The sequence below is a fragment of the Corvus moneduloides genome, chromosome 4 (genome assembly GCF_009650955.1).
Source record: "Corvus moneduloides isolate bCorMon1 chromosome 4, bCorMon1.pri, whole genome shotgun sequence".
Taxonomy (NCBI): Eukaryota; Metazoa; Chordata; class Aves; order Passeriformes; family Corvidae; genus Corvus; species Corvus moneduloides.
The window spans coordinates 15,816,324-15,837,069 of NC_045479.1; the positions used below are offsets into that span (position 1 = coordinate 15,816,324).

Genomic DNA, 20,746 nt, shown 5'->3' on the forward strand with positions numbered 1-20,746 from the left:
ATAAGATTTTATCTGTACACTGAAATATGAGTATTTATCTCTCTCCAAATAATTCAACGTTCCCATCATGAAAGCAGAACACTGAGCTCTAAATGGTATGAATTAACAAACAGATTTTCTTTGGAAAGAGAAGAACAAGGAAACATGAAGGAATTCTGATCTTTTTGCAGGTTTTTGCGGCTGTGACATGTGGATTGCTTAATAGTCAGTGTGTCCTAACAGCAAAGTACTCTAATATGCATCTTTCTGCCTTAGAATCTTTTTCACAAGGTTTAGTCTTAAAGTGCTGTTTTTATTAGTCCCTTTTTCTGATCATTAAAAATACCTAGTCCCACCCTAAGAGAAGAAATTATTTTGCAAGACTTAAAACTGATGTTTGGTAGTGTCAGACCTGAAAAGCTGGCAAAACAGGACTGGGTAAGGAAGTGAGGCTGAGATGGCTCTGCAAAAGACATTCATTTGGCAGAAAACAGTTCTGATGGTTTAAAAAGTCAGTACTCTTTGCTGCTAAATACATTGTCAGTGGCTGTCAGGCAGTGGCCTGTTGTGTAGTTGATGCTGTGTTTCAGGAGATGCATTTGAGCACTTTTACTGTTAAAGATACTGGGAGTTTTTCTGCAAGAGCGTGGTTGGCTTCTGGATTTGTTTCAATGTAAAATTACCTGAAAATATGATTATTGCTATGGTATTCTAGATCTATTGAGTAAGATTTGCTCTGATATTTCATTTAACCTGTGTGTGTGTATGTTTGCTTGCACATATTATATTATGCATCAAACTGGTTTTATAAGTTGAAAAAAAAATCTCTGACTGTAAGTAATATACAGTACTGTGTGCCTGTATAAAAATAACTATTAACCAGATGGATAGATGATTTTTTTTCTAAGAGTATGTCTAAGTCTAAGAGACATACACTAGAAATAGTCATTTGAGTCCTCATGTTTGGGTTTCTGTTTCTTCAGACTGATTATGAGGGACAAGCAAAAAAGCTTCTGGAATTAATGGAAAACACGGATCTGATCATTATTGCAGGAGGAGATGGCACAGTCCAAGAGGTACTGCAGGAGCCTGGTTTGTTGAGAATCATAGCTGGGCTGAGGGCAAGAAGATTGAGTCTGTGCATTGTAGCAGCATCATAGCAGCTGTTCTTAGAGATCTGTCCCGCTCAGTATCTGTATTTTCAGTAAATGTTATATTATTCTGGGGGCAGAACACTCTGCTCATTGGTATTAGTCTTAAAGAGATGATAAGAGTGGGGACAAAAAGAGTGTGTGACATAACTGTCTTCCAGAACTTTATTCTAGAATGAGCAAACTCTTTGGAGGGACATGGTTCTAACTTTTTCTTTCTGTGTAATATAGTTGTAATGGTTTGATTTTCAAAGTTCCTTCCTTTCTATATGCTCCCCAAGAGGAATGCATATTTTGCGAAGTGGGAATCAGATAATTTAAAAATTACGTGGGAATGACAACAAAGCACAGAACATACTTAATAAATGCCTATTGTCAAGATGATTAATGACAGGAGCAGAACTGGGGGATATTCTCTTTTCAAGTAAGACTGTGTTTTATTCAAGCAATTCCTGGTTGCCAGCTACTGGTTTTATAAGACAATGGCTAAATGAATGCAATGACCTTAAGAGAAAGTGATAAGAATACATGTGCAAGTTCGTTCTGGCCTTTTGTTAATTGCACTTACTGGTGCTGGTTTTGCATTATGCAGAGCATTATCCAGTGTTAAAACCTTTAGACTGGCATTGGTTGTGGTGCCAGCATGTACTCGGGCACACTCATAACCCTGCTGTTTCCAACATGTTTGCAGGCTGAACATTCCTCCTTTCCTGTGTAAACAACTGTAGCACCTTCCATAAAAGAGTAGCTGCTCCTTAAATCTTTTCAAAGACTAAACATGGTTAAGAATTCCATAGCTTTTTACTGTAACTGAAAAATAAAATTCTTAGAGCTGAGCATTTGCCATGTTTTTCAGGTCATAACTGGACTTCTCCGTAGAGCAGATGAGGTGAGAAGGTGTCATTTTAAAAATTGTGTTTATTTCTTGGAGTGTCTTGTGCATCCACTGTGATGTCTTAGCCTCAGCTGCCTTCAGCAGACACGTTGCTTACTAATCTGGAGCCAGCTTGCTGTGTAATAAGCCAGCTGGGCTACTGTCCTGCAATGCTGCCTGTTGTTCTTTGTTCCCTTTCTGAGGGAGTGCAGTGACTCCCAAGGCATGGCTTTGGAAAGTTTCCAGTGTCAGAGCAGGGATTGTGGAGAAGCCAAATGCTCAATTTTCAAAGACCCATGGACCAGCTGTGCATGCCACTTTGTTTGGCAAAAGCATTGGGCCAAAGTACGTGTTTTTCTTGTATTTGTACAGGCTTGAAACCGAATTCAGTTCTGGTCACACTCCTACTGCTTTGGGATTGCTTTGCTGTTTCTTCAAGCAGTGCATACCTACCTATGCAGATGGCTGTACTAAGCAAATTTTAACCTCTCAAGGTGGATCACTCTGAATGGAAATGGAAAAAGATTTTTCTTTTTAAAGTGGGAGGACAGTGTTATTGAAGAAAGGAGGGAATCATTGTTCCCAGCACCTTCTGGCAGGAGCTGGCAAAAACTCAATTAAATGATCCAGACGAGATTATGATGATACCCTTGGCAGCTTGAATTGTTTCTGTTTGGGCATTTGCTTTGTCTGAATGTGACAAGGGGAACTCTGCAACCGAGCCAGTATTTTTAAAGGAGGGCTAGTTATATCAATTCTGAGAAATCACAGTTTTAAATTGAATATTATTATAGTTGGATCCTGAGACCTTTATTATCCAAAGATAGTGGAAGAAAAGTTTTAGAGGCTTTACTGGCTAGTTTCTCTTTATTTTTTTGGCTTCTTATCTTGATGTAGCTTGGATTGTTTTGCAGTAGTGTAGGAAATTCTGCATCCAGCACAATTACAGGTGGAATACCGCATTGTCGTATTGCCACTGTGTCACTTCGTGTCTTTGGGCAAGGAATTCTTGTACTTCATGTCACTCTGTCCTAGGAGCAGAGATCTGCACTTGAGCTTCCTCTCTCTGTGCCCTGCTTCCCTTTTCACTTGTGGGCGTCACACCACTGTTGCCTGCATAAGAAGAGCCTGTGCGAGGTGTTCCAGAAGCCCTGTTCCTAGCAGCCAGGGGGGCAGAGCTTGACTGCAGGAGCTGCAAGCAGCCTCTCATCTGCACAGTGTAAAGCAGGGCTGAGGAGAATCAGAGCAGGGTGTTTGAGAGTGTTAGGATTCGCAGGTGACACAGAGACAGCAGGGGAGAGCGCTGGGGGGTGCAGTGAGACGGGAATTCCTGAGTGGCTGCGGATTGGCTGTGCCCGGGTGCTGCTGGCAGCATCGCCCAGGAGGGAGATGGTGCACTGGGATATGTGGTATTTACACTGATTTGCTGACACGCTTCAAGAAGAGAGGTTTAAGATGAGGTGTAGGGTAATAACTTGCTCCTTCAACAAGCCCTTCTGCTGAACAGTGGTACAGAAAAATAGCATGGTCAGTGACTTCCAAAAATCAGACCTTCTGCTGCTTCATGATTTGGATGGCAGAGGAATCAATTAATTTCCTTTCCTTAAGTGAGAAAATCTCTTTGCTATGCAAGGTTACTCTGTCAGAGGGGGATTTCTGCAGTGGTAAATGAGATTCAGAGCCTGTGATGCCACCATCAGTATTAAGAAAGATGGCGGATTGCTGGTAGAATCCATGCATTAGTTGGGATGTGGCTGCCAAACATGTAACATGTAACAATGCTCTTAATGGTTACAGAGAGCTCCTTTGTACCCATTTGGCAGTGGTGGGTTCACAGATTTGGGTGCCATGTTCTGAGTCATTGTGTGAGGAAGTGCCTGGCTGCTCAGTGCCAACGGGGTGATGCCAGACACAGCTGTGATCTCCACACAGGAAGCTTCATGCAAATGTTAATTTACTCTCCTCATATGTCCAGGCTGCCTTCAGTAAGATTCCTATAGGATTCATACCCCTTGGAAAAACTTGCACTTTGAGCCACACACTGTACCCTGAGAGCACGAATCAAGTCCAGTAAGTATTGCATGTTTCTGAGACACGGTTTGTATCCAAGGAGCAGTGCTTCTTGATAGCTTGATGCTTTTCTTTTTCTTCTGTGTTACATAGAAGTTGGCAGTCTCTGGGCAGAGCCTGATGATTCTCTGGACTTGCCTGAGTTAATGACTTCCAAAAACTGACTAAAAATTAAAAGAAGGAAATGTATGTATTATTAGAAATCATTTGCTGTGGCTAATTTCTCTGTGATCGTGTGATGCTCAGCGTTTAAAAAGAAAGAGGGATTAAAAGGATCAGCATCTTAGGAAGAGCAAAAAGGGTATGACAGATATAGCGAGGATATGACAAAATAAGCCAAAAATAAGTCCTCTTTCTGACCCTTTTCCAGTCTAAGAATTGTAGAAACCAGTCCACATATAGCCTGGTTAGCACCTGCAAAGTAAGGCATACAAGAATATGGGAAAGGTTGGATCCCATTACTGACTTGCAGGGCAGCACTGACTTTTCCCTGAGGTGGGACTGATGCTGGCAGTAATCCAGCAACACAATTCTTACCTTCAGCATCCTGGATATGATCCAGTCTGGTGGTATCTGTTGCCTACAGTCCAGTTTGTTGCAGGATTGTTTCGTCCCCTTATAAAGAGAAAAGGAAGTCAAACAATCTTTCTTTTCCCCACACTTCATTTCTTTTCAATTCTTCCCCTCCTTGTAATAATGATATAAATAATAATCAATATATTTTTCATCATAATAAATATATTTCTTCTTGATCCTGAAATCTTTTCACTCTCACTCTCCCACTAACTCATTATCATTTTTCTTTGTGGAACCCTTGCTGGTAGCCATCATACATAAAACCCAAGAGTCAACTGGCATAACATCCTTCATTAAAACTACCAGAGTGCTTTGAAGCTCAGAAAAGTGCACAAGGCTGTAATCAGCAGCTAAGATTAAAATAATAATTTATGTTTGGGTTCCAAAGAAGCTGTTTGAAATGGATGATCTTTTCCCAAGGTAGTGAACTGTGCAGGTGGGACTGCAGCACACCGGTGAAGTTGAAGGTAATTTGGTCAATAGGCTGCTGAACAACCTGCACCAGTAACAGAACCTGAGTTAAGAAGTGCAGAAGTGACATTTTCAAATAAATATTTGGGCTTTGGTTCCTTCAGCACTCTCTTACTTTGGAGTGCAGGAACTGTAAAGGTCTTAGAGAAAGATAAGAGCTGGGAGAGAAGATGGGCTGTGGGAAGAATAGCTTCCTTATCTGTCTCAGTATTCAAATCCTGATGAAACCAAGGGCAATTTCTCCCAGATTCGCATGGATATTGGGCTGGATCTGAAAACTGCATTTTTTCCTTGTCCTGCTGAGACCCTGGAAATGTATGCAATGTGGAAACTAAATATTACCCAACTTTGAAAACAAGGAAGCAGTTTCAATCAAATGTATGCTTTAAGGTTTGAACACAGACTATTTAGTGGACTTAGACACTTTGGTTACAAAATTTTTACACCTTGAAATGACAAAGTGCCCTGGCTACTGTCCACAACTTAATGGAAACCTAAACGACATGAGCACTGCTGATAAGTAGATTTATGTTGATTGAAAACTTCAGAATAAATTAGCACATACAAATGCAGCTCAATCTCAGACACGAGTTGAGACCAGTCATGCTGCCCCCTTCTCTCCCAGGCTGTGATACTTGCCACCACTAAAATAAAACCATGGTTTGGGTCCTTAGTGCATTAAGTATCTGAAACAGCAAGTAACACAGTTGGCCTCTGACCTACCAGGTTGGCTCAAAAAGGAGGAATCTCTCAAAAGCTTAGGCTGATAATTACCTTTTGCTTTTTGTGGATTCTGCTGTTTGTTAGGTTTTGTCATGTGTTGCAACCACCCATTTTGCTTTTTGATTTCAGTTAAGTGCAGCGCGTTTCCCTGGGGTTTTTACGTTTGCTGAAAAAAACCCCTACCTGGACTCATACTGAAATTTGCTGAAAAAGAAATGTAATTTTAAAGCTTACACATTTCCTTTCTTCCTGTTTGTTTTCCTTTGCTTTTTTCCTATTTGTTTTCCAGGCATATTACTAATGCTACCTTGGCCATTTTGAAAGGAGAGACAGTTCCACTTGATGTCTTGCAGATCAAGGTGAAAGCATCTACTTATTTGGAGCCCAACATTCCTAAAACTTTCCTGTTCTCATGTGTTTATCTTTACATGGACTGCTTTTCCTCTGTGTATTGCTGTTACGAATGTTGGTTTATGATATCAGCAGTTCTGGTGGCAGTCATTTCTCTACCATGTGCTATGGCATCAGACAGTCTAAGCAGAACAAAACACTAGAATGCCTCAACATCACCTTTCCTTGAGACTCAGAGAGTATTGATGAATACAAAACTTAGTAACAGTGCTATTTCCGTAGCAATGGTGAGAGGTAGCAGTAGCTGGCTGCTGATTTGATGCATTTGTGTGTATTGTGAAGTTAATAGCTTTCTTTGACAAACTAAAAGATACAAAATGGGAGAACCTTTGACTATGCCCTGTATGGTTTTTGAATATTATTTTTCTGTTCAGTTGTAGAATGAACATTTCTGCAGTGAGAGTGTTGTGTCGCTGTGCAGAGCTCCTTGCTTTTGGCTGACAGTCAAATCCACAAAATGAAATGGCCATTGCTGGGTGTGCAGTCAAACTCAGGCTGCCTCTTCAAAACTTCACCTCTTATATTCCTCTCTGGAGCAGATGGAATGTACAATGCTTAAATTCTGCTAAGCTTTATTGCTGTTAGCTGTTTGTCATACCTCTTCTGTTAAATTTCCCTTTTGAGATTAATCACAAATCAGTTTTTATGTAGAAATGCTATTTTTCCAACTTCAGAAAATAAAGTTGGAAACAAGGTAAGAGAAAGCAATTTTGCAATGTTTCTTTTTCTTTACAGGGAGAAAAGGAACAGCCTGTGTTTGCAGTCTCTGGTTTAAGATGGGGATCTTACAGAGATGCAGGAGTTAAAGTTAGCAAGTAAGAAGACACTGTTTTTTGAAACCGTACCTTTTTTAGCATCTGTTGCCTAAAAAGACACATCCCCCTCTCTCAAGTAAGTCTTTTTTTGGGTGTAGGCATCTGACAGGCAGAGGCACCCACTCTTGCTAGGTCTTGCATTACACACATGGGAGTGCAAGATGTATCAGAATTTCTGTAATTTGAAATAAACAATTATTTGGTGCTGACCTATTCCTTTATGTATTTCTTTTCTTCTTGCCTTGTGGTATCTGCTTCTGGAACTTTATTCAGATTGTGATGGGAAAATCTCTCCCTTGAGTAAAGTCTAAGTAAAGTAATTGGCCATTGTTTTTCATCATCTGCCAATGAAAAGCTGCATGCGGACTCTGAAACTCAATTCCAACAAGGGACATCAGATGCAGTAGAGATGTCCTTCAGTTCCTGCCAGAAATGGCGTGGACTGTGCTATCTGATGACTGTTCTCTGAATGTTAAACTCATAATTATTGGGCTTTCTCCAAATGGACATTTAACATGTCACTGTCTGTGTATCAAATGACAAGCATTATCTGCTGGAGGAGCAGCAGGGCCAAAGCTGCTCACCTTCCAAGCTCTTACGGAGGAAATGCAGCTGTAAGGAAATACCATGTACTTTGTGAATGAGCTATCTGTGTCAGGAAGGAAGAGGTAGCAGACCTTTGGAGTCTGTTTGGAAAGTATTTGAGTAGGTTTGAGAAGTGATGTGGGATGGGAGAGATGCAGTAAATGGTCATGTTGTTTGTCCCTGGGAAGCCAGGGACATTCTTAGTAGGCTGTGTAGGTGCTGACTTGGCTGTGCTGCAGGCTCTCCTGCTAATTGCAGCCCCCAGTTCAAGGAAGTGCACTTCTCTCTGCTCTACACTCCTACTGGGCTTCCTGCCTATGCCCTGGTTTTCTCCTGGTGTCAGCCTTCACATCTTTCCCTGCAGCACTTCCGTTTTGTAAGAGTCCTTTGGGCTCAGTGCTGGAGGCATGACAGCACTTTTGTACGTGAGGCACACGAACATCCTCAAGCCTTGCTTCCTTCTATAAATGCTTTTGAATGCAGAGAAACATATCCAGCTTGGAAAGCACTTCAGCAACAAATGAACAGGTGCTCAGAGTCTGCTTGGAACAAGATCCACATGTGCTTGTCCTGTTTTTATACTTTCCCACTTCATCCACTTTTGCTCCCTGTGAGAGATGGGTTATTGGACTAAAAACATTTGGTGTGTTCTAGTGCAGCTGATCTTAAACTGAAAAGAACTCAAAGGGAGTTAAGCTTTAAGACACAGTTGCAGAAATGTACTTGACTATCCCTCTGCTAAGCATTGTGCTGCTGGAGACCCGGTGCTGTATTATGTTACTATTTTACAGACAATTTCATGGCTCGAGGGGAGTGGTGGGACAGTTGCATGCCTTAATGGTTAATGATATCCTTAGATCTGCAGTACTCTTGAGCTGGTGCTGTTTAATGTACTTTGTTGACCCTCTTTGGTGAAAGATGGTGATCAAAATGTGTGCCAGGCCTGCCTAAATGCAGTCACGTCTTTAGATTCTATACAGTGCTGTGTGGCTGGCAGGATTTTTATTTTGTAAAACCCTGATTTTGATGTGAGAATCCTTTGGGACTAATGAATGTTTGCTGGTTCTTTTGTCGCTGAAGCTTTTGATTTTTTGTTTGTTTCCTCCCTCCTTTGGAAACGCTGTATTGCATATTGTGGAGATGCACACCACCAGCTGTTAGACCACATCCCCAGTTGTCTCCTGTAACAAGGTAAAATTCTGATAGTAGATGTCCTGCTGCCTGTAGTGAAGATTATACACTGCATTTTGGTGGTGTGTAACTCAGGATAAGGATGTCACTGCTAGGCTGCTGGTGATGTGTAGAAACTATCTGACAGTATCAAAAAGCTAAAGGTTGTCAGGGAGCACTAACTCAGTGGCAAACAAGCCTGTGTGCTCTGACTTCATGCAAAGTTTCCCCCTTTCCTAATACTGACTCCAGGATATCTTAGAAGTTCTGTTTCTGTTCTTTTTCAGGTACTGGTACCTTGGGCCTCTGAAAACCAAAGCAGCTCACTTTTTCAGCACATTTAAGGTAAGTATTTATTGTGAGGAAAGTGTTTTTGTTTGGGAAATGAACAGGCTGACTTTGTTTTGTATAATCTGTCTGCAAGCTTTTGTGAAGGATTCTGGTAACAATATAAAATGGGAGTGAAACTCAACTTGTTAAAAAGCCTACCAGTTGATAGACTTCTGAAGAAAGGAAGGGGAAGAGAAATACTTTTTTTAAAAATTACCTTTACTGGGGATCTATTGCTGCAAGATCACCAGGGGAAGCCAATAACCCCCTGTGAAACTGGTGAGCAGCAGTGGTGGTGAAGTGCTAAAGTGCTCAACCACCTTTTTTCAACAGTCTTTGTAATAACATTTCACTCTGATTTATTCATCTGGCAGAAGGATCTATAATTAGACTGCTCATGCACATTGATAATCAGGCTTCCTTGTGTAGTAAAATGAAGGTGAATAGCTTTTATCTTGCCTTAAACTTTCCTGTTGCTTAAAAGTGATCCTGGAAAGGTTAAAATTTGACCTGCATGAAAGGTAAGGCATTTTCATTCACGTGGTTTTCCTGTTCTCTGAACATATAAGGAACCTCATGAAAGGCAGTGGAAATACCCAGGAGCTGGTGCAGTAGATCAAATAGTGCAGTCTAGCCATGCTGTCTGTGACAGTGCCAATGCTTCCCTTATAGCAAACTGCTGTAAAGGAGGGCTTAATAGTAAGGTATCCAGGAAAGTTGGGGTGAGTTTTCCCCCCCATCCCCAGAAAATCTGAGGTTAAGCTTCTGTGTGCTGGCATTCTAGGTAGAAACCTGTTCTTCATTTCTGACCAACTCCTTTCTCGCTTCCTTTGAGTCCTTAGGCTCATTTGAGGGTGGTGGTAGTGGATTTCTCTGGTGAGCCATTAATTGTACATTAAAAAGATCTGTTTAACCTGCTGAAGGTTAAAGAGAAGTGCCCACTTCTTCAGCTATTTAGATAGAAAAGTTTCTACCTGATCTCCCCTGATGGTGCTATTCATTGCTTTTATGTGCCTCGTATGTTAGCATTTCGTTAATTTCTACAAGAAGTAGCTCCAGCCTGTTGAGCTTAATCGCTTCCTGGCTGGTGTTTGCTGTTGCATACTTCATATTTTCTGGTTTTACTGTGGGTGTCTTTTGAAACAGGATGGCCTGTAGCTGAAAAAAGTGTAATTGGAAAGAGCTCACTTCTGATATTGGTAGGGGCATTGTTATGAGTGTTATCCGCTCTTCTAAAATACACAGCCTTAAATTACCACAGCATTGCTGCTTTTCCATTTAATCATTAATATTTATTGTTTGTGTACTGCCCTACTGATACAACCTCTGTTTGTCCTGCTTATTATGTAAGTATGAGAGTGAAATCTTTCCTTGTTCTCAGAGGTGTGAGGTGAATTAGCATAACAACCTATGCTACATGATCCAAAACTACTTCTCAAGTTTTATACATAGAAAAATAATGGTATTGAGTTCATGTGGGCTCTTGGCTGTGTTGTTTTCATATATAGATTGAAAAGCCAATGAAATTATTCCCTCCCTAAGTCCTGTGTTTGGAGCATTTTGGAAATTATTTTCAAAACAGTGACAGGAAATAAACTTTGTCAACATCTGGAGATATTTCAAAAGCTAAGGTTCTTCTGTAGCCCTGGGACTGGAATCTGAAATATCACCAAGAATAATGTGTTAGTACTTTTCTTTTTCTTTTTTTTTTTTTTTCCCCTAAGGTGCTTTGTGGAGCTCATGTGACTTGCCTTGAGACCTGTTGTGTTGCAGTTTATAAGCACCTGACTATCAGGCCAGGTCTGGATTGTTTGAGTTGCTGGAGAGCAAAGGCCTGTCAGGTTTTAGTGCCCCTTGGCTGCACACAGCACTGTAGTCTTTGTCTGTTTGCACTGGATCCTGCTGAGCAGTTGCTCTTTGAGGTTGCGTTTGTGCCATACAGAAACCAACTGTGCTTTCAGACATTAATGTTGACCTTGCTGGTTTGGGTTGTTCCCTCCAGCCAGAAGCAGCTGTGTCACCCTGCCACACATCAGCAGCAAGGAAAACATCCTTTCACCCTGTGTTCACAGAGGGGAAAATGCCTTCACTTCTGTGCAGGGAAGGATTAGCTTAGTGGATTTGGGAACTGTGGGTAATCTTTTTGAAACTGCAGAAATGTCATCTCACCCATGAATCTGGAGACTGGAGAGCCATAAAGTAGGCTGAGGCAGCGGGGGGGTCTGGGTAGCTCTGCAGGACTGTGTGTGAGTACACAATAAAAAGGCTACAGGACTAAACAGAATAAACAGGTAAGTGCTAAACAAAATGCCCTTTTATCATCTGTATTTCCTTTCTGTGTAAATCCAAGGAGTGGCCTCAGAAACATCAAGCTGCTCTCATGTACCTGGGTCCAACTGAGAGACCTCCAGAAGAGCCAGATGAGAAACCATCCAGACCTCCTTTGTATGTGAGGCTTTACAGACGGCTTCGATCGTACTGGTCATCTCCCAAAGGTGGGCTGGGTGTGTTCTGGCATGAACTCACAGACAGGCTCTACTCCTCTGATAGGTCCAGGGGTGTGTTGTGTGGAGGGCATGTCTACTTTACTGCTCTCTTTTTTATTACTATTATTTATGTGTTTGTTTACTTTTTTCCTTTATTTAAACTGTGATTTTTGTCAAGATAGTTATGGTGGTATCTGTCAGAAATGGAACACAGTGGTCCTGCCAGTTTATGATCTTATAAACGAATACTCATTTGTAAAGAGACCAGGGTATTCTCTGGACTCACAGTTGCCATTGCTTTGGAGGCATCCATAGAGGTTACTTGGCACTTCTGGGTGAGCTTCTTGAAATCTTCTTCCAGCAGAATGGCTTCTTAGTGAGCTGGGGAGAGAGGAGCAGCCTTTGCTTTCCAGGGTGGGGAGAGTTGCTGACACAGAGCAACAAATGTTACTTTAAATAGAACAGTATTTGGGCCATGCAGAAGCCCTAAGTTTCTCTGGGTGCATTAAATTCTTTCTGTACCATAAACTTTGTGTTCTCTGAGCCTCTCTTGGGTGGGGCTGTTGTCTGGGCAGTGCACGTGGCAGGCCACAGGAGGAAAGAGAGTGGGTATTTTGCATAGTCTGGTACAAAGACCTCGTTCCTCCTTGGCTAGCAGAGGTGATTCATGCAGGAGCATGAGCCGAGTGACCTGGATAGGAGAACTGAACTATCGAGCTTCCTCCTGTAGAAAATACATGTTACCACAGCATTCTGAACACTGGATTCCTGGTCTTTTTGCAGCAGCATTTAATGGGTTTTCTAAATGTTCCTGTAACCAGCCCAGGAGATCTGTTACTCCCTGGACATAAGGACTCACAGAGCTGTGATGTACTGTGCTTGACAGTCTTTTCTGCTACTGTGTAAATGCTGATGGTATCTTTTTCTTTTCCTCAGTACTCCCAAGCTCCCTTTTCCCTTTTTAAGATTTTGACATTTTAGAGAAACAAAACTAGTGGCCAAAATGGCTCTGACTGATTTTTCTGTCTGACGTCATGCTTCGTAGTGATCTGTGTAATTAAATTCCACTTAATGATTGGTATCTTCTCTTCCTGATATGCAGAATTCCCCCAGGAGGTAGCTCCAGAGGACTGGGAAGAACTGAAGCTATCCACTATTGAGCTTTCCATTGCAACTCGGAACAGGCAGCTTGATCTAACAGTAAGACCATAACATAAATGGATTCCAAATGCTGCCTGCTCAGAGTTTTCCTTTCTTGCTAAACTCCCATTCTTGTGTCTATATAAATAACATTTACTACCTCATGTAAGAAGAGGTCCATGATCGAATCCAGGAATGGGCAAGTTTCGGAGCCAGTGTAAAAGCACTGGAGACCAATGTAAAACTGGGATGCAGTGGGATCAGAAAGAATTTGTACAGCAAGGTTTCAGTAGCCAAACAGAAGCTTTAGGATTGCCTGTCAGTAAACTAAGCACCAAGAAGCATTCCTTTTCCTTTTCACCTGTATGAGAGTGATTCTGTTTCATCAACTGCTGCTAGAAGGAAGCTGAGCCTGAATGTCTGGCTGGAATTTTTGATTTTTCTCTCTTTTTGTAGACTTTCAGAGTGGAGTTAAAAATAATTGGTACTAGGGAAAAGACAGGGGCTACACTGATTTGAAGGAAAGGAAATGCAAGTGGCTGTGGAAGAATAGAAGCAAGGCAGCAAAGGAACTGTTCTTGTCATAACCTTCTCAGCATGTTCATGCTGTTCATTCATTGTTTTAGAACCTGTCTCTGGCTTATGCCTTTGTTTTGGTGCAATTTTACTTCTGGGAAAGCTATTTGGATGTATGTCAGTCTTTAATTTTACTGGAAAATGCAAACACAATGATCCTATACTTGTGAGCTTCCCTTCGTTTCCTCCTCATGGCTTCAGGAAACCCTTGCCACTATACCCAGGTTAACAGGAAGTGTTGAACTCACTGCAACATATTTCTTCCTTAGAATTCAGGGTCTTTAAGAACATGAAAACTTGAGTGATATTGATGTGTTATTTTGTAGGATCATACCAAAAAAACCCAAACAGGAGAGTATAGTTTTTAAAATGTTCTCCTGTTTTCTCCTTAGAATGTGCCACATGAACTTCAGTTTCCTCTTTGTTGTGGTTTATGATTTGGACTGTCAGTGTCCTAGTAATGGTAGAAGCTGGACAGAGACTAGTATTTTGGGGTTTTTTTAGTGGTTTCTAGATGGCACTCAAACACAAGAGATTTGGTTACTGAACTGGATTGGAGTCAGTGATACAAAGTAATAACAGACCTGCCGAGAACTGAAAAAGTATCTTGATTGCCACAAACTAGCCCTTATGCCCTTCCTTTGTTGTTGGTTTTGTCTCCTTCAGGCCTTCAAGATGCACTTTAATATTGGTTTGGAAAAAAAAGAAGTGATGTAGGGTTCTCAGGTCTCTTGCACAGCCTAGAAAAATGGACAAGTTCATGTTAGACCAGTTGTACTTTCCTGTTACAGAGTTGGAAGTATCTTGATGCTGCATCTTTTTTTCTACAAGTGTGGACCCTTACTACTGCCCTAAAGTCCCTCTCTTGTAACCATTGTCCCTGTAGCCCTCAAAGCTGAATAGCAACTCTCTGGAATCGATACCAGACCGTATCTGCTGACTGCTGCCAGCCACTCCTGTCTCGAATCTCACCTCAGATTCGTGCCTAGGCTGCCCCATTGAAGAGAAGCTGATAAAGCCATACAGGTGCAGCACAAGCAGTGCCAAGACTACATCTGCAGAACAGCAAAGGAATAGACCAAGTTATACTAATAGATGCATTTATTTTTACTTTCGTCATTTTGATTGCATCTGCACTAGGACTTTTGCCAGGACAGAAATATTAAAATAAATGAAAAAATAAGTTGCATCTTAATCAAAGTTGCTTTCCCAGAAAAAGCTTTACTGTATACTCAGTTTAAGGTCAGGCTGTAAATAGGAAAGAAGCTAAGTAAGGAGTTTAAAGGATTGTTACCAAGGACACTTTGATTTCCAATTTGTATTGTTTAAAATGCTCTTACTGTGGTGCTTGGTGGCCAAATGTTGTATCATTGTACTATTGCTGAAATTCATGAAAGACCCATTGAATAGAAATTAAATTAGTAAACCTAAGAGATCTGCTATTGTCTTTAAACGTAACAAGAAGCCAAATGTGTGACTCATTATTTTGCTTCTTGTGGTATTTATTGAATATTCATTAATGGGAAAATACTGTCTATAATTTCGAATTCAGATCTCAAGTTGAGATTTGAATAAAGCATGAAATGCAGAAATGCACCTTCCGCCTCCTTTTGTGGGACAAAGGACTGGCCGTTGTGTGAACATATTGCAGTATCCTGGGTGTGGCATTTTCAAATGTTAACTGCTTGATTTCTGAATCCTTTTTTGCACAGCGCACTGAGGACTTCATGGACATTTGCATTGAGGCAGAGAGTATCAGCAAAGGGGAGTTTGTTCACAGAGGGTGAGTATGGGAATGCTGTGAAAAGGGGACAGAATCTCAGAAAAGTGTACTGGTTTCCCCTCATGCTGTGCTGCAAAATTCAGAAGCAGAGGACTGCAAAGCACACCAGTCAGTAATGCTTCATGGGGGCTAATGATTTTGTTCTTTAAAATTCTTACTCATTTTCTGCTTCTCTAAACAAGGCAGAACTACAGAACCTGGAGTGTTGGTATTCAGAACCTGGAGTTCTCCCTAGCTTCTGAGTTTGCTATACCTTTCATCTTTTCCCCTGTTGCTCTAAGTCAGTACTGCTTGGATATTACTGTCATAACTGAGTTCTATAGGCAGCCATGCAGACTTACCCCAGAATCTTTGAGCCCTAGCTGCTCAGTGGGTTGAGAGGTGGGTCACAGAGCTGGTGTATTTGTACTAGTGGTACCTGGGAATTCTTGGCCCTAAGGAAAGAGCTTCCTTGTCTCAATAGCTCTTGTGAGAAATTACGTCTGAGCTGGAAGAACTTTGGAAGATGTGAATTTAAACAGGGACTTTAAGCAAATGTATCGGTCCAGCTTGTACATGGAATAAGAAGACTGCAGGAATGAGGAAGCAGTATGTGAAGAAAGTGAATGTTACTCACTTTCCTTTGTGCTTGTGGTGTTGTCTTGTAGTGTGCTTGTTCCTCCTGCTCTCACCAGATGCAAATCAGAGCTGCCTTTTCTGGCTCCTTCTTACAGTCCCACTCACAAATACATTGCGGCTTCAGTGCAGGTTTTATCAGCAACAGATTTTCCTGCTAAATCCGAGGGAGCTCCTCTCCATATTACCTTTTAATTTGCTGTTTTCTCAGTCTTCGAGCTCCCTCTAGTGAAAACAATGGGAGGATTTCAGTGCACTTTTACCTGCTTGTCATCACCCTAATAGTTCCTGCAAGATACTTGTTTATAATACCAATGGCAGCTCAGGCCCCTTGTTTCAGCATCCCAGGAGCCTCAGTGGGAATAGAAGTTTCTGACCTATGCAAACACTGTAAGTGGGGTTACCACCTGCAACTGCTTTTAAATTGCATGAGCACGTGGACCATGGTTGCTTGGGACTGATTTGTTTGCTTTGAAGGCTACAGAGGGAAAGGAGGAGGTGGTTTTCCTATTAGAAGCAAAAGGAATCTGGTTTCCTAAAGGAGCGAGACAAAGGAGATGCTGTTCTGAGTTCTCAAAGACTTTGCTAGCAGAAAAAGGTAGATGAGCTTGTGTGACTTGAGGGAGGCATATTCAAGTGTATTCCCACTGTAAGTAATACCTCTTGTGTTGACTGGACATGCTTCCTGCAGTAGTGTGGTACATTTTCTGACTACAGTTAGTGTCGTGCAGAAAAAGCCTCTGAGGAGCATTAGCATTGCCCTGCTGTTGAGAGCTAATTAGAGGCAGTACTGGAAGCTTTGAGCTGTTCAAGCAAAGTTCAGAGAAACAAGCTCTTTTGATTAAATAGTGCCAAAAATCCTGTAGGTAACAAAGAAAGACAAAGAGAGGTGTGTGGGGTGGGGGAGCAGTGGGAGGGACTGGTTAGTTGTACAGAGAGGAGTCACAGCAGAAAAAATGTGCCCTGTTTTCTCAAGGCTGAATCAGGGTGTTCAGAGATCCCACTGTGCCTTTGCCAGCTGGGTTTTGAGTCAAGCCCATTATCAGAGGCCCCCCCATTGCCTAGCACAACAGGGTTTGTCTTTGGAAATGTGTGAAACAGCTCTTTCTTTTTTCTTCTTTTTTAGTGCATAGTTTAAATACCAGAATTTGGGGGGTTGGAAAGATTTTTAGGGGAAATACCTTATCAGTGCAGATATAAAAAGGTTTTTTATATTGGAGAGGGCACTGACATGAGCTGCTGAGAACTGATGGGTCACACAGAGAAAACCATGCATCCAGCAGGAAACTACCATGGAGGCTCAGGCAGTGTGTGTGTCTGGGGAGGTGTGGAGATGCATCAGTGTGCTGGAGGGTAGCTGCTGTTGAATTTCAAAGAAAGGAGGAGGTCATCCCAGGTGTATAAAAGTGCCCTCTGGCTGTGGATCAAATTTGCGTGAACAAGAGCATCTGCAGCAGCCGTAGAGCCGATGTTTAGATAAGGTGGGGAAGAAGAGTTGTTTGCAATGGAGGGCCTACTAAAAAGTGCTGCAGGGAAGGAGAGCAGGCATAGAAAGTGTGGCATCAGTAATCCACATCCTGGTAGCCAGTTTAGATTGTGTATATGTACGTATGGAGAGCTGTCACTCTGGGGCATGAGTACAGTTATCAGCAACAGTACAGCAAACTGGGGTGTTTTTGTTAGAGGCCTCACTCTAAATCGTTTCACATTGGCAGCTTCTGGAGATGAAAACTAGGTTCCAGTTGTATGTTATGTGCTGTAGGTGTTGTGGTTCTCTCTCTGCCTGTATTTTTGTGATTCAGCATATAGAGTGGGATGCAACAATCAATAGAAACTTGCTGTTAGACTTCTGGTCTTGTTCCTGTTTCACATTGCTGTCTGGTCTTGAGTGAGGAGCAGAGTCGAAGGGAAATGAATTACGATATTTTTATGCGGGACCGCTAGAGGGATGATACTGCAAGTGGGGTTGTGTCTTACTTGTTTCTACCAGTGTTATCCTTTGATTGATCTTTGATTCCATGTCTTGGCTTTTTTGAGTTTACCTTGACCTCATAATTACATCTCTATAGAGAGCGCTTCATGTGCCTTCATTGACCAAAAAAATCTGCTTGCTCCTCGGAGTATGCCTTGTGTGTATCTAGTATCTAGAACCCTGTATGTTAAACTCCAAGCAGGTTAAACTTTAGGTGGGAAATCTTGCTGCTTGTTTGTACAGCACTGTATAAACTGACAGTATTGCATGCCATCAATGATTTATAATTTATATTGCTGGAGGATGTTTAATTCCCTCACAGTCACTCATCAATCTTTTAGTGTATACATATTTGATTAAAACCAAACTTGCACTGTTAGTATTGCTTCCGTCCTTCCCTGCCCTTTCCTTAGTTTTTCTTCCTTTTGTCTTTGATTAGCATCTCCTGTTTCAACTCTCTTTTCTCATGTTCCTTCTCTGGGATTTTCTGTGACTTTAAGAGGTGCTTGCCTTCCTCAGGGCATAGAAGACTTGGTATACAGGGAGATTCTGACATGTTTTTGTGAGTTCTTCTCCTGGGCAATACTGAAATACACTCTGCTTTCATATCAGTCTACAGGATAGATGGAAATTTGGGGACAGCAGGCATTGCCCATCAGAGGAACATCTGTGATAATTCTGCCATGCTTGAGAGTTACGGTGTATTAACACTGTAATTCTGTGCTGTTCTCTTTGCTATTTGTGTGTTGCTGTGTGTTTGGAGAGGAGCCCAAGTTGACGGGTTTCTGCCTGGGGTGCAGTGTACCCTTTGCCAGTCAAAAGGTTACGTGTGTGGTCAGTCAGGAGGCCAGAGGAAGGTCAGCACAGCCCAGAGCTTGTGCTCCCTCTGCAGCAGCACTTGTGGGGAAAAGGAATCGCAACTTGCTGTTTTGTAACACAAGTTACACTAGCTGAGCCAGTGACAGGAAAGCAGCCTAAAACTTGAAAAAGACCATGTGGCACTTGCACCACCAAGCAGTTTCTTGGAAAACTGCCTTCCATGTGCTCCCTTTTGACATCAGCAGGAGTAGGAAAGGAAGCAGCACTTATCTAAGTGCAGTACATAAACAAGAATGTCACAGGCACCAGAAGAGAGAAACTGACAAAAGCAGATATGTTACTTGGAATGGATAAAATGATGGGGGTTTCTTCATGAGTGATAACAGAAGCAGCTGATAAGACCAATCATGCTGATTGGTGTCGATATGGAAAACATGGGGGTTTTGTTAGTTTTGAGATAGTAATTTAATGGTTCAAATAATTCTATCTTTCTTTGGCTTAGGGTTGTTTAGGTTGCTGGTAAGTTTAGGTGCATGGGATTTGAGGAGATGGTATTCACTGCAGGAAGTTCACAGTTCAGCATGGAAGTGAAGAGCACAAAACTGTGCTCTATGTTCAAATATATTCAGTGAGCCTCAGAGCAGAAGCTGGTTGGAGGCTGTCGGTGCATTCTGGTATGTATTGACTGCAGCAGAAGAGGGAAGGACTCTTCTACTTTTTCACAGTTAAACCCACAAATATTTGTATAATTTATGTAACCTCTAAGTTTACCAAATGCATAGTGATTTACCACAACAAAATGTCATCCTTGAAGAAGGCTGTTTCTGAGAGAAACATGTCCTTACCTTACCTCTCTTTTGGTTTGGACAGAAGTCAAAAGATGCGTGATCCACATATGTGCCCTGACGGGAGTCAATGCATCCAAGCCAGCAGATGCATCTTGCAACTTCCAGAGGTGAGAAGCTGAGAGAGCTGAAAAACTCTTTCACTTTGTTTCTTGTACCTGTTGATGCTGCACTTGAAGAAATTCCTACTCTAAACCTGGGAGATGATTGATTACACTGCAGGTGAGACACTCAGTTCCACAGTGCAGCTAATGAGGCCCTTGCCAGGACTGACATACTGCACTTCCCCAGGTGGTCTGTAAACCTGAGGGGGAGCTTTGTTCTGCCAGGAAATAGTGGCAGATCTTTTATGAAGACAGTCCTGGTGGTTAAAGGGTCTCTTACTTGAGTGTATTGCATATGAACAGGAAGTTCCACCTGAACATGAGGAAGAACTTCTGGAAGAAGAACTTTACTGTGCAGATAATCAGGCACTGGAACAGACTGCACAGAGAGGTTGTGGAGTCTCCCTCACTGGAAATACCTAAGAGCCATCTGGACACAATCCTGTGCAATGTGCTCTGGGATGACCCTGCTTGAACAGGGAGGTTGGACCAGACGATCCACTGTTGATTCCAACATACCCATTCTGTGATTCTGTGATATGCAGATCTTCTTCTCCTTAGCATTGAAGATGTGTACATTTTGCCCTAGAAGGCACTGTGCTGTAGAGAAGAAGATTAATATTGGAGACAAAGGAGGGTAAGACAGGGCAAGGAAGCTGAGATCAGTATAAGGACATGCCTCAAAACTTTGAAATGATGAAGCTGAGAAAGAAGACAAAGCTGTGCCCACCTGTGTAATTTAGATTCATCTTTTCCTGCCTCTGAGCTGTTATTGTGGCCCTGGGAGGACATTTTCTTGTTTATACAGGGACATCAAATCAATCTCATAGATAATTTCTGTCTTCAAGTGATCTATCATTTGGCAAAATAATTCCATATTAAGGGAGAATAGAATGTGTTGAAAGGCAAAAAAATCTGTCACTACCAAGTAAAAATCATGAATTATGATGTCATGATTAACTGGCATCCTAATACTTGCACTGAATTCAGATCATGGCAGATTTGTGATTCTGAAAGAACACTCTGCAGTGCTGGGCTAAGTACAGCTGGGCCATAAGTAAGGGTTGTGGTATAAAACGAGCTGTTCATACTGCAGCTGCTGCTAAGATCTTCGGAACATGGATGCATGGTACAGGGCAGTGCTGTTCAACTCCATGGCCCAGCTCCAGTGAAGGAACTGGGAGCAGCTCAGATGAGTCTCACCAGCTTATGTTGATGGAGGTGGACTGCTTTGCTGTACCTTTTGTACTA

The 20,746-nt window shown here is 41.9% G+C and overlaps 1 protein-coding gene across 4 annotated transcripts in view; it reads left to right on the top strand.

Moving 5' to 3' along the window:
* Window positions 1-20,746, top strand: part of AGK (acylglycerol kinase) — a 37,573-nt gene that overhangs the window by 15,672 nt on the left and 1,155 nt on the right. For all 4 annotated transcript variants that reach the window (XM_032105819.1, XM_032105821.1, XM_032105820.1 and 1 more), the window contains 10 exons: window positions 963-1,055; window positions 1,987-2,019; window positions 3,980-4,074; window positions 6,134-6,203; window positions 6,991-7,070; window positions 9,113-9,170; window positions 11,506-11,650; window positions 12,744-12,841; window positions 15,070-15,140; window positions 19,417-19,501. In XM_032105819.1, the coding sequence (XP_031961710.1) occupies window positions 963-1,055; window positions 1,987-2,019; window positions 3,980-4,074; window positions 6,134-6,203; window positions 6,991-7,070; window positions 9,113-9,170; window positions 11,506-11,650; window positions 12,744-12,841; window positions 15,070-15,140; window positions 19,417-19,501 (828 nt within the window). The remainder of the gene's footprint in view (window positions 1-962; window positions 1,056-1,986; window positions 2,020-3,979; window positions 4,075-6,133; window positions 6,204-6,990; window positions 7,071-9,112; window positions 9,171-11,505; window positions 11,651-12,743; window positions 12,842-15,069; window positions 15,141-19,416; window positions 19,502-20,746) is intronic.